Source organism: Callithrix jacchus, chromosome 7 (assembly GCF_049354715.1).
Source record: "Callithrix jacchus isolate 240 chromosome 7, calJac240_pri, whole genome shotgun sequence".
NCBI lineage: Eukaryota > Metazoa > Chordata > Mammalia > Primates > Cebidae > Callithrix > Callithrix jacchus.
Window position 1 is genome coordinate 51,028,674 of NC_133508.1, and position 13,269 is coordinate 51,041,942.

General features: G+C 40.6%; 1 protein-coding gene across 11 annotated transcripts in view; it reads left to right on the plus strand.

Annotated features, from left to right (window-relative positions):
- The window catches only part of PRDM2 (PR/SET domain 2), a 126,654-nt gene that overhangs the window by 50,429 nt on the left and 62,956 nt on the right, over nucleotides 1-13,269 (plus strand). For 5 of the 11 annotated variants that reach the window (XM_035307793.3, XM_017974339.4, XM_035307799.3 and 2 more), the window contains exon 6: nucleotides 3,530-3,656. The exons of 2 other annotated variants lie outside the window; for them this stretch is intronic. In XM_035307793.3, coding sequence (XP_035163684.1) covers nucleotides 3,530-3,656 — 127 coding nt within the window. Of the gene's footprint in view, nucleotides 1-3,529; nucleotides 4,330-13,269 lie in introns of those variants that run through there. 4 more of the 11 variants (XM_078330420.1, XM_078330417.1, XM_035307798.3 and 1 more) reach the window with 4 other exon arrangements.

The following is a 13,269-nucleotide window of genomic DNA, read 5'->3' on the forward strand; positions in this document are numbered from 1 at the left end:
AGACCGTGCTGGGGACTGGATTGTAGGTGGGTATGAGTGGCTGTACTTTGTGTGTTTGAGTGATCCTGGAATACTTCTTTCATTTTCTAATATTTTTTAGATTTAGGCACATTTTTCTAATATTCCTTACCCAGTATGGGGAATATTACCTTGCTTCTTCCCGATTTGTTTAGTAAAATTTCAAGTTTATTTTATATATGCTGATGTTTAAAGAAGAGAACATGGAGTAGATTCTTGGTTTTATACCTTTCTGAACCCAAAGAGAACGTAGGAAGAGTTTAAAATCTTTGTTGTTAATTTTTTCTTTAACATCAAAATATATTTAAAGAAAGGTTGTTTGGTCTTCTGACTTTTTTTGATGTGGATTTATATTTCCTTTCTGAAGGCAGTAGTTTTTCTTTTCTTTTGAATTTAACTTAAAAATGCTAATCAGTGCAGAAGGAAAAAACAACATAGTATGGAAGAAAACAAGCTTTGATTTAAAAAATATATATTATTATTTTTCTCATCATAAGGGTCCATTGGTGTAGCTGTTTTAATATAAAGTTGCAAAGCATATATAGTTCTGTAATATAACCATTTCAAGTTGCTAATAATTTTGTTTTGTTTTCTACTACTATTTTTTTTTAAGATGTAGTCTTGCCCTGTGGCTCAGGCTGGAGGGCAATGGCGTGATCTTGGCTCACTGCAACCTCCACCTCCTGGGTTCAAGTGATTCTCCTGCCTCAGCCTCCTGAGTAGCAAGGATTACAGGCATATGCCACCACACCCAGCTGATTTTTTGTATCTTTAGTAGAGACGAGGTTCACCATGTTGGCCAGGCTGGTCTCAAATCTTTGACCCATCTGGGCCTCCCAAAGTGTTGGGATTACAGGCATGAGCCACCATGCCCGGCCTTTTTTTGCCTTCCAAGCTCAAGTGATCCTCCCACCTCAGCTTCCTGAATAGCTCTGACTACAGGCATGCACCACCATGCCTGGCTAATTTTTGTATTTTTAGTAGAGACAGGGTTTCACCATATTGCTTAGGCTGATGTTAAACTCCTGGCCTCAAGCGATCTGCCCACCTCAGCCTCCCAGAGTTCAGGGATTGCAGATATGAGCCACTATGATCACTAATAAATTTGAAAGCTGTTCAGCAGCTAACAAATATGTTCCTTTTGTTCTAACACTTCACCAGTGCTAGAACTTTCGTATTGATTTGTGGTACAGATTTTGGAGTGTTTTTACTTTGTGTGTTTTGCAGCAACAAGAATATCTTAGGACATGAGTGCCCTCCCAAGGGGCGTTTGCATGGATATTTAACTTCACCAAGTTGCTAGTTCAGTTAGCATTTCCCTGACAACTGCAATGGAGAGAACAGGGAAACTTAAGCTCTTATTCTTAGAGGAATCTTGAAAATGTCCAGTGATATCTTCTCGCTAGTTCTCTGGTTATGCTATTTCAGTGGGGAATATATGGGGAGCGCGTTTGTTCTCACTCCTTCCCGTGCTCTTTTTTTGCTTTGGTTTTAAGACTTTACGTATTTCTGAGAACTCTAGTCATTTCAAATATTAGTTGATACCACCATTTCTTAAATATGAGACTTACAACAAAAAAATAGAGAAACTACACATTTCATCTACAGTTTTCTCTAACATAAGCCTGTTCTTTCAACAGACTAGCTCATTAGAATGCCAAAGGTGTTTGTGAGGCTTTCACTCATTAACATCTTGTATATTAAATTTTTTTGTTAGATTTAACTGGTTCAAAAATAAGAGAAAGGCAGATTTTTTCTTAGGGGTGGAGGAGAGCAAAAGAAACAGCTGCTTTTATTTTAAAGAATTTAGAGTATTTTAAAATTTGGACTATATAAACAGTGAGAATTCTACAGAGAATTAAGCGAAGTAGTATTTACTTTTAGGGGCTTTATCTAGACTAGAAGGTATGTTGAAGTGAGGAACTATTTTGTTTTTAAACTGTAGGTGGAATTTCCCTCCCCGCAAAAAACACAAAACGCAAAACACACAGGATCACTCTCTTAAGATAACCATTGTGCAATGATCCAAATCAGGAGGCTAACACCAACACATTATTTTATTAGCTAATATGTACATCTTACTCAGATTCTGTCAGTTGTTCCAATCGTGTTTGTAAAATGTTTTCACATCTGTTGTCATGTCTCATGTGTTTGGATGGTACCTTAGTCTTTGTCTTTTATAACCTTTTAGTTTTGAGAACTGGTTGGTTATTTTACAGAACGTCCCAGAGTTTGAGCTTCTCTTGTATTTCATAATGATTAAATTCTATGTAAGGATTTTGTGCAGAAATCTACCGGAAGTGATGCTCTGTTTTCTGTGCATCGTATTAGGAGACATATGCTGTTGATTTGTCTTATTATTAAAGTGTTTTTTTTTCTTTTGTAATTAATAACTATTTTATGGGGAGATATTCTGAGGCAATGTATTTTGTTACTCCTAACTTTTACCTACTTTTAGCATCCATTCATGATTGAGTCTTGCTTGAATTAATCATTACTGTAATGATTGTCAAATGGCAATTTTCTAATCAGCATTTCTTTTTTACTGATTAGTTGGCATCTCCTTTAAGGAAGAGCTTTCCTTTTTATTTACTTGTTCCTTCCTTCCTTCCTTCATTCACATCAGGCTGGACTCATGGATTCTTATTTTTATTCAGTCGGTTTTAAATACAATTTTATTTGTATTGATACCCTTGAAACTTTTGAACAGATCAGTCGTTGTGAGAGAAACCAATAAGCTGTTTCCCCAAATTCTAGGGATGTAAACTTTGCACTCAGTGTGTTTTTTCTTCTGGATCTTGTTCTGCGTGGAATCAGTTTGATGGTGGTCCTCACTACTCCCAGTCATACATGGCTTAAGAATGTAATGGTTTAGCAGCATAATGCATGGGAGATACTTCCTGCTATATTTGAAAGTTAAAATGTAGAAGTTTGATGTACGGTCCAAAGGGCGAGGCACGGACCTCCCAGGACCCGAGCAGGTTGGTGGCCCCGGGCGGCCTCCCATTGGAGGCGCTGGGCTAGAAACCGCGGCGTATTCGTAAGTGCTTGCGCGTGGTTCCTCCTCGTCCTGTTGAAGTTGCTCTTGGGGTCTGTAACGCGCCCTGGTCTTTATCTTTCAGCACTCTGCTTTCCACGCCGCACGCTTTACATTTCTTGACTTCAGATTTCGTGAGCAAAATGGTCCCATGTTTTATTTTTTCCCGTGCGTGGGCCGTCGTGAGGCTTTAAACAGGAAGCTGTGACAGCACCCGGGCTCCGCTGCCCGTCACCTGGCCTTCCGCGCCCCTCTCCTGGCGCCGCGGGTGCGGTCCTCCCTCCAGCAGAGGGTTCCGGGCGCCGGCGCGGCCCGCTTGGGGCCGGGAGCCCTTCCTGCTAGCTGGGTGCGCGGGGCGCCGCCGACAGCTGTTTGCCATCGGCGCCGCTCCCTCCCGCGTCCCGGTGCGCGCCCCGCCCCCGCCAACAACCGCCGCTCTGATTGGCCCGGCGCTTGTCTCTTCTCTCCCCGCAGCCAATCGCGCCGGGCGAGGAGCTCCTGGTCTGGTACAATGGGGAAGACAACCCTGAGATAGCAGCTGCGATTGAGGAAGAGCGAGCCAGCGCCCGGAGTAAGCGGAGCTCCCCCAAGAGCCGGAAAGGTAGGAGCCCCCCGGCCCGCCTGCCCGGCCTCGGCACCACGCCCGCACGCGACGCCGCCCTGCCGCCCCCGCCGCTGCTGGCCTGACCGCGAGGCGGGTCGCGGGCTCGGACGGCGGCGCCCGCGGCGTCTCAGTGACCTTTTCCGGACTCGGCCCGGCCCTGCCCTGCTCCCGCCCCGCGGTCCCGCTCGGGCCCTGCGATCGGCCGCCCTCCCGCCCGGGCCGGCCGGGCCCCGCTGCTGAATCACGGCCGCCGCTCGCTCGGGCTGTTTTCTAACTTGTGACTTAGAGCCCTGGCTGAGGAAAGTGCGCGGACGTCTCTCCTGGGCCGGACGCTCTCCCGCGGGCACCCCGAGCCGCGCTCCGCATCCGCGCGCAAGGCGGGCGCCCGAGCCTTCTCGGGGCCGGCCTGACAGCACGGCTCCTCAGACTCGGGCCCGCAGCTCGGGATGCGGGCTGCGTCGGCCGCGGAGTCGGGGCGGGGGAGTGGGGGAGGCAGGGGCAGAGACAGACAGACACAGAGACAGGAGGCGGCGGGGAGGGCAGGGAGACTGCGGGCGCGATGGGCTTCCGAAAGGATGCCTAGGGGGTTGTGGAAGTTAGAGAGCGTGTTGTTCTGTCGTTTTGACGCAATTCTCATAGTTTTACGACTTCTGATGATTTCCAACAAAAGGTAAAGTATTGTAGTCAGACTTAAAAAGGGAGGGGATAATTTCTGGTTAGGAAAATAGTTTGGCTGTATCATATTTCCAGCTGGCATACTGACACGTTGGGACTTTTTTTTTTTTATGAAGAATTTTACTGTGAACTCAGGAATCGGTCATAGATTCCAGTTTGAAAATATGCCAAGGCACAGTATGGTAGTTTCTTATTGATACAAATACAGGTGTTTTTTTTTTTTTTTTTTTTCTCTCACCTTAGGTCTTAAGTAAATTTTTTTAGTCATCTGAACAAACAGGTCCATCCTTTACCCAACATTGCAAAGTGAGTTGTGGAAGACATAGTGTGATTAAAATCATACCGTAAACTCGATTTGGGAAAATATTAAAATCGTCATTAAGGAATGTAGGCAAGAAGTCTGTTTTGATTTTTCAAGTATGTATTCTTTGTATATCACCATAAAATGAAAATACAATTAACTCACCCATGGAACAGTTGGTAGGCCTTTTACTGAATATGCATTGTCTATTTATTGATGTGATTTAGTCACTGCTTTAGAGTGTTAAATGCTTTTGATCCTGAATCAGATGATCAGAGTCTAGAAAGTTCCCAGTTTTTTTAGTTTGTTTGTTTTTTGTTTTTTTAAACTTTAACTGAGTACTGAGATTTTGTTATTAGGCTTAGTGCTTAATTGGTTGCAATGAAAACTTTTTATGTAATTCAACTTGTTCCTTTATTTTGTATTCATTTGGTTTAATGTTACCAGCCTTCCAGGTAAGTTGTGATATGTAGGGGGCTGGAGATGGGGAGGACAGGACTCTCTTTACTGTGCCACTAATCGTAACTAACTCATGTACTTAAATAGATTTGTAGTTTAATAGCAACCTCAGTTTAATGCAAACCTCTGTTTGGCATACTTTGATGTGCATGTTTATTAGAACATACGTCATTACTCTTTTGCTTATCTGTAAATTTTTTTTCTTTTAGTTGGATGTGGGGAAAACTTGAACATATACTTTTTGCTATATTGGAGATATGTGAACTTAATATCTGCAATTTTATACCTGCATAGATGGCTGGTGTTTTATATTGACCTAAATAGTTCATATTTCTTATTATCCTATTGTTATGTACTATTCTGGGCAGCCTATAACCCAGAATCCCAGGTTTTAATTAAAAGACTTACGCAAAGCTCACTCTTGGAACTTACAGTCTGTTTTTAACAGCTTACTGGTAAAGAGACCTGTTTGCTCTCTAAGACTTAAACTTTGAAGAGTTTAAATAATGAGTCAAACCTTTTTTTACTTTTAAATAAAACCTTTTTTTCCTTTCCAACTTATAGCTTGCAAAGACCTGAAATGGAGATTTTTTTTTTATATTAACTCGGTTCTATTTAGGTTTTATGTGTGACCTCAGACATTTAAATAATATCTTTTCAGGTAGTGTTGTCAGAGAGTGAATCAACACAAGTGTCATTCAGAGGCAATGTTAACTTAGTATTGCTGAAAGCCGCATGTTGAATACATGCAGCATACAGGTAGATTGACAGTGGGCCTAACTTCATTTTCATTCTTAGACAGAGAGAAAAACAAAGGGCTGAATTCTTCATAGTTCTGGACCTCAGCTTCTTTGCCTGACAGCTGCTATGCTTACAGCTGTGCGTTGCATGTGGTGCCTTTCAGAATTCATCAGATTGCTGGTGGATCATAGGCTTGTTTGGGCAGGGCAAAGCCCTAATTTCTTTACATACAAAGTGGTGGACCCTTCTCCTCTCTCCCCTCATTACCTCCCACGCTCCCCGTCCCCTCCCCCCTCCCCCCCATATTCATTCATTTAATGTTTATTTAGCCCATGCTGTGTGCTAGGCACTGTGCTCTGTTGTACTGCACAGTGATGAGCAAAAAGGCAGCAGTAACTCTTCTCATGGTGCCTGTAGTCTCTTCGGGGAAATCATCATTAAATCAGTAAATACCTGATCAGCGCCTAGATGGTTGGCACGTAGTCGGCCCTCAATAAATATTCATTGATTGGCAATGACTCACACAAATGTGTTGAAGGAAAAGAACGCAGTGCTGTGAGAACACAGTTCATTCATATTGTGTGCGACCATGGAGCATGCAGTTTTGCCCACGGGCCAAAGATGGGCATACATCAGACGTTTTAAACTAGAGTTTAATTTGGATTCTCAGCTTTGTGATTGATCTTCACTTTTTTTTTTTTTTTGCATATCTGAGCAGCCTCTGTAAAATGGAAAACGTGTTACTTGGATGAAATAGATTAAACTTTCAGGTAGAGAGCAAGGAGGGTTTTTGGTGTCAGGTGTTTCAGGTTATTTTAATGTGAAGCATAGAAAGATTACAATTATAAAATAGCATAGAAATGGTCAAATTTAGAAATATTTCTCGTCTCCTTGATCTCTGTCCCATTTGTTTTGGTGAGAAATGAGAAATTGAATTTGCTCGTTAGCAGTAAGCAATGACTGTTGGCAAATGCTCTTCCAGAATGTAGACTATCATGGCAGTGCTTTCCCTGCTTTCTCAGCTGCATAAGAGCCTTACCTGAAGTTCTTTTAACCTGGAGAAACAACAGTGGCTTTCTACAAATGGGATTAGTGGAAGGAATGAAAACCGGGATGCCTGGGTGTTTACCAGGTATGCGATTTTGGGCAACTCATGTTACCTCTCCGAGACGAAGTTTCCCTAGCCTTAAAAATGAATATCATAATATCAATGATACTTGTGCATCTAATCTCACAAAGTTGTCAAGAGCAAGTGAGATAATAAAAACATGCTCTGTGAAGCCGTGGGCTCTTAGAAATGTAAGTACCACGTCTCAGAATATGGTTGGCATTTACTTCCCTGCTGCTTGCGGAGGAACTACTGACTTGGTGACTCATGTATTCAATGGGGATTTATGGAGCACCTGTGGAAGCTCAGAATAAGCATTGGGTCTCTTCTTTCCCTCTTTCTTCCTATGTCGCAGCCTCATTCTGTGCTGATTCACCCTTGCTTTAGGCCTAGTTCTAACCTATTGATCTCACTGTTCACAGCAAATTAGGAGAAAAGAGTTTATATTTATAGCAGCAGGACGTTTTATACCTGAAAGCTGGACATTGAAGAAGACAAAGTTTATAACAAAAATGAGCAATGAATGATAAAGAACAGGTTTTGTAAGGTCATTTAATAGGTTCAGGTAGTCCTTCATAAAAACCTTAAGTAGTGCCTGAGAATATCAACTAGTTTATAAGCATTTATCTCCATGACTTTTAGTCACCACAGAACAGTTAAATTATAATCAGCTTAGCAGAGTGATATATTATCTGTCTCTACCATCAGAATTGTTTAAATTAAAAACCTTGGTACTGCGAAGAACACTAAAGTCTTTTGAAATTGTATATATTTGAAATTCTTCAATAAAGATGTTGAATAACAACCCTTTAGAAACTTAAAATTTAGGGAGGTAAGAGAGCCATATGCAAAGATAACTCAGTCTAAGGTACTTTTTTTTTTTTTTAAAAAAAGTGCTAAACAGATGGTATAGGCAGTAAGGACTATTACCCTCCCTAAGAGGAGGAAAAAGGGATGCTGAGCTGGGCTGGGCTGGTTAGGGAGACTATGTAGAAAGGGTGGCAGGATGGGGACATTTCAGAACAGAGAGAGGAACAAGGAGGACGTTAAGAGGAACCTTGGGGGCTGAGAAGTTGTAACTGTGTGGATGGTCTTCCTCTCTGTTATTTAACAAGTATTCCTTGCATCTGTGTCAGGTGCTATTCTGGGGGCTGGAGTTTCAGCAAAGAACTAAAATGACAAGGGTCCCTGTTCACATAGAATTACATTCTGGAGAGTGGGGACTGCAGGCCGACAGAGGTAGGCATGTCTTGTAATGTCAATAGTGTGTCATAGGGTAGGTTGTATGGCCTGACTGTTGGTGGGTGGCCAGGGGTGACCTTTCTGAGGTTATGACATAAATGACACAAGAAGTTCTAGTGGCTGAGGGTTCCAGGAAGAGGGACCCAGTACTATTAGCAGTTCTACTCATTATAAAATAGCTTACAGGAGTATTTTTGGAGTATGAAACTTAGTTATGCAAATGGACATATATTGGCCCTTTTTCTGCCAGGTGCTGCACCAAGCGGCTGTGTTGGTTGGTAGGGAAAGGAGAGATGACTACAGCAGTTACCATCCTCCTCCATTGCGGAGTTTCCAGGTCTGTTTCATTACAGCCACGCACACGTCAGACTTGGTGGGTGTTCTGGTTGGTGAGGGGGAAGGAAATGGACACTTCCAAAACTGGAAAACTTGTCCAAGCGTCTACCAATGAATCACAGTCAGAATTTGAACCAGGTTTTCCATGCCTTTTCTTTATATAACATGCAGCTTTTTGTCCACATGCGGTTGGCTACAACAGAAGTGACAACATTGGTTCCATTTAAAGTTGAAATTACAGAATACATTTAATAAACGCAGAGTGGTCAGGCTTCCATGGAGTTTGATCTCCTAACCTTTCCTAGCAGCTGGCAGCTCTGTTTCAGACTGCAAGCTGAATGACAGAGGCCTGTGTCTGAGGATGGGCCTTATGCTTACTGGGTGCCTGGTGGGCAGGTCCTGTGCCCACTCACAGGGCATTGGCCTGGTGTCTGAGGATGGGCCTTATGCCTACTGGGTGCCTGGTGGGCAGGTCCTGTGCCCACTCACTGGGCACTGGCCTGTGGTTCCTGTTTGCAGGTGCTGGAGCAGGATGTGGAGCACTTGGACATGGCAGTGTTCCTGTGTCTGGCTTTATGCTGGCAACCTTGTGGCGTTGGACACAAATAAGCTGCTTCCGGGTTGGTCAGTCTTGGAGGGGCCTGTCTCTGCTCTAGCTTTCTGGCTGCCTCCTGAGGGTGCCTTTGCTGAGCATTGAATGTTCTGTCGCTGGTGGTTGCTTGCCAGGATGAACTCTCTGCTGGTGTTGTGGTGGTCTGTTTTTAAAAGCTCAGTACAGTTTTAATTAGTATTTCTTCAACAGTAGGAGTTAGGGAATTAAAAAAAATGCAGTTCTGCTGCTGCTGCTGAATTGCTCCAAACTGAGATAAAAATGTTGGTCAGTATTTTCATTTTGTGCCTTTGATTCTTTTATCTATCCTTGTTTACAGGGAAATTATGTGGACTAAAACTTTTCAAAGCATTTTGCAAATTTCTCACCAGTATTTTAGTGGGTGAATTTGCAAAAACCCTAACATATGCCATGATTAAAAAGTTTTAAACATCATAATTGTGCGTATTGGGAACCATGCTGTGCTCTATTTTTAGGTTGTTATTTTGGTTCTCTTGTCCATATGTAAATTGAAGGTGAGACTTCCTAATACAGAAAAAAGGTTTGATTATGATTACTTTTTCTAAAGGATACAAAAGAGGTAACAAGACCCTTATAGTTAGTTCAAAATACTTTAGTTGATTTTTACACATCCACTTATAATTTGAAAGTAAAAAAACCCAATTTCCTGTGCTTTCCTTCAATATGAACACTAGGTTCTTTTTCTAAATTATGAATTTTTATTTAGTTTCATGTTTCAGTTTTCAGATAGCTGTTATGATATTCAAACTAATGTTCATAGGAGTATTACAGAGAGGAAGGTGTAGTTTTTTATTTTATTAAAAAAAAAAACTTTAAAAATTTTTTAATTTATTTTGTAGAGACAGGGTCTCTCTGTGTTGCCAGGTTGGACTCCAACTCCTGAGCCGAAGCCGTCTTCCTTCGCTTCCCTAATAGCTGGTATTACAGGCATGGAGTATTACATGGGTATTACCCTAATAGCTGGTATTACAGGGTGGAGTTTTGTATTTAAAGTTGCCTCTAAAGAATTGAGGAATTGGATAAAAATTGACATTTCTTTTAGTTAAAGGTTGTGTGGGGAGCGAAGTTTCAGGTAAACTGGCATGGTACTTTGTAGGCATTAGATTGCTTGTTTATATTTCACATGCTGCCAGGCACAGGCCTTGACTTTTATTTTGACCATTCATCTGGCTGAGAGTGTTTTAATTAGTGTTCATAATTTGGTTGAAATAGTTTAGAGGAGCTGAATGACATGGAGAAGCAAAAGTTATTTGAAAATGCTATTGTTTCTTTAAGTGAAAAAGAGAAATACTGAAAGTAGCTGTTTTTCTTTTAGCCACTCACATTAAACCAGTTTTCATACATTACAAGAGTTCTTGGCTGCATTTATTTATTCAGTATATTTTGATATGGACACATGTCATGCCTTGACACTTACTTGCATGTCATGTCATGCCATGAATCACTCATTTCTGTTGATGGTGACAATGACAGCAATTACCCTTGTTTCTAGCATTGTGCTGGTTGTTCTGTGTGTACTATAGCTAATCCTCCCAATAACACTGCAAAGTTGAGGTCAGTTATCATCAATTGTAGAAGAGGAAACTGATGCTCCAAGGGGCTACATGCTTTGCCAAGTTCACACAGGCCCTAAATTAAAGGCGCTGTCTTACCTAAATCCAGTTTTCATGCATAATGTTTCTAAGTAGGACAGATATACTGTATAAGTTGCAGTGTTTTATTTGCTTTACTGACTAGCCAAGGTGAATTTTCACTGCTCACCGTAAGAAGTGCCCACTTTAAAGAGCAAGACTGTGATTAAGTGAAGTCTTTGGTGTAGGAAAGATCAGTTATGGTGACACCTTCAGTTATTTTTGCTTTGGAGATTTATGAATTGCATCGGTGTGTTGCATTCCTTTGAGCACCCCAGATAAACAGTTTTTAAAAACACAGATTGAGTTTTTACCCCTTGCTAGCTGTTGTCTGTCAAGTGTTTTTCAAATGACATATTTGTTGTTCTGGGTTTCTAATGAATATTTTCTTTCTCTTAGGTTTTATATTATTTTGCTGTTAGTTTTGAAACCAAAAGAGCACAGTGAGACACACATTGCTTTTGCCCAGCTCCCTCTGCAGTGCAGAGCATCTAGAGTCTAGGATTATAGAGCTCTTTAATTTTGTCCTATTGATGAGAAGCCAATGATTAGCTTCCAACTTGGCAGCACTGGTCTTGTGTTGAGACTGGCTTAACAGTCTGGCTGTTCTACCAATAAAAGTATACATTTTAAAGTTTTTTTGAGCTGAATGTTATAGATAATGAACATGCTTTAGTTAATGTGTGCCCTAAAGATTATTACAAAAACTGTAAGTACAGTTATGATTTGTTTGTAGATATAATTGAGTTACATCATGCTTGTTAGTTTTTTAAGTTTTAGGAGGTGACGTTTTGTTTTTTATTTGCTTTGCCAGAAAGTTTGTCAAGTGGGATAACTTTTTTTTTCCACTTTTTCATTTAAGAAGAATACATTTGAACTGTTTGAAGCAGTACCCTCTTAAGAGGTTTTGTTTGCTGATAAAGCTTTCCTGTTCTAGCTGCTTGACTCATTCCAGAGGAGAAACATTAAAGGAGACCAGGAGGTGAAAAGAGTTTTACCCTAACCTATAGGTGTGTGCTCTTGAATTTTCCTAATGAGGAGGACTCATTGATTTCCTCATTGTCTTTATTCCACAATAGATTCTTAGAATATGCATGTCTATATAAAATTTTTAAAGCTTCTTGAGTTTGTAGCCAAATGTAATCTGGCTTTTTTTACTTGGAACTTTTACTGAAGAGTGCTTGATTCGATTGTTCCTTAAAGAGATAGTAATTAACACCCCCCAACCACCCAAACACATACTGTAGGCAAAACACACTGCAGTTTAGTAGTTATGCTTTCATTTTTTCAAACTTCTTTAGCATTTTTTTTCTGTTCTAACCTTTTCTCTGAAAAATAGGAGAAGGTATCTTTGTTTAAAAGGTTAAAACTTGGTGCGTGTATTAGGAAAATGTCATGAGGGATTCTGGATAAGAGACTAGAACATTCTCAGTGTTTTGAAGCATTTATTTTAGCTGCTTCTTATTCCTGCTTCTGTGGCCATGATCCTGAAATTTAAAAATATTTTGATGAAAGTTTTACTAATCTAGTGAATGTGTAGTTATTTGAGATGCTTAATATTAAAAGTACATAACATTTATTTTTAATATACAGATAATATTCTAATGAATAACATGATACTGTGTATGTGTGTGGTATATTAAAAAAATCAGTTTCTAAGATAATATGACATCTAAAATACTGCTAATTTGATACTTTCATAACTTTCATTTTTGTATGTTCTTGTTTAATCAGCGTCTAAATGATGAAAACCTAATTTCACTCTTAATGAATTATAGCTGTCTGTTCCCAGTTATGGACAGTAGCAAAGGATTGACTTCTGTTAAGAAAACTAATACCGCATTGCTTAGGCTAAAATTCCCCTGCCTTTTTTTTTTTTTTTTTAAGAAAAACTAGTGATAAACTATCTTTTCTCTTGTATTTATAATCCTACCTCTTGTTGTAGTCTTTTGTAGATTTCCTGAGGCGCCACATGCCACAAAAATGAAGGCAAACTGGTTTGTTCACCCATGTTTAGAACCCCAAAATGGAATTCTGTGCAATGTTTGAAGTTGCAGTGCCATTTAGAATGGGCAACAATGAAATTTCTGAGTGTTTTTTTTTTTTAAACCGTTTGGCCTCTCAGGTTCTGTTGGCTACATTTTCGTCTTTAATGTGTGGGATTATCAGAGCCTGCTTCTCTGGAATAGAGAGATTACTGGCCATAAGCAGAATGTCTAAGAGCCTGTGAGAAATGAGAGTTCCTAGCTCTCCACCTCGTGCCTTGTTACTCTCGCTATGAGGATGTGAATGTTGGTCATAGCTGGGTGCTAAGTCTTGTTTTCTTCTGTAGCAGGTTTATGCTGTGGGCAGCACCATGATGATCATAGTTGTAGTTTTGATCTTTTACATGTGGAACAATCTCCTTGTCTATTTACACATGATGGACTGTAATTTTTGTAAGATTAACACTAATGTTGAAATTACAATTTCCGTCTAACATCCAA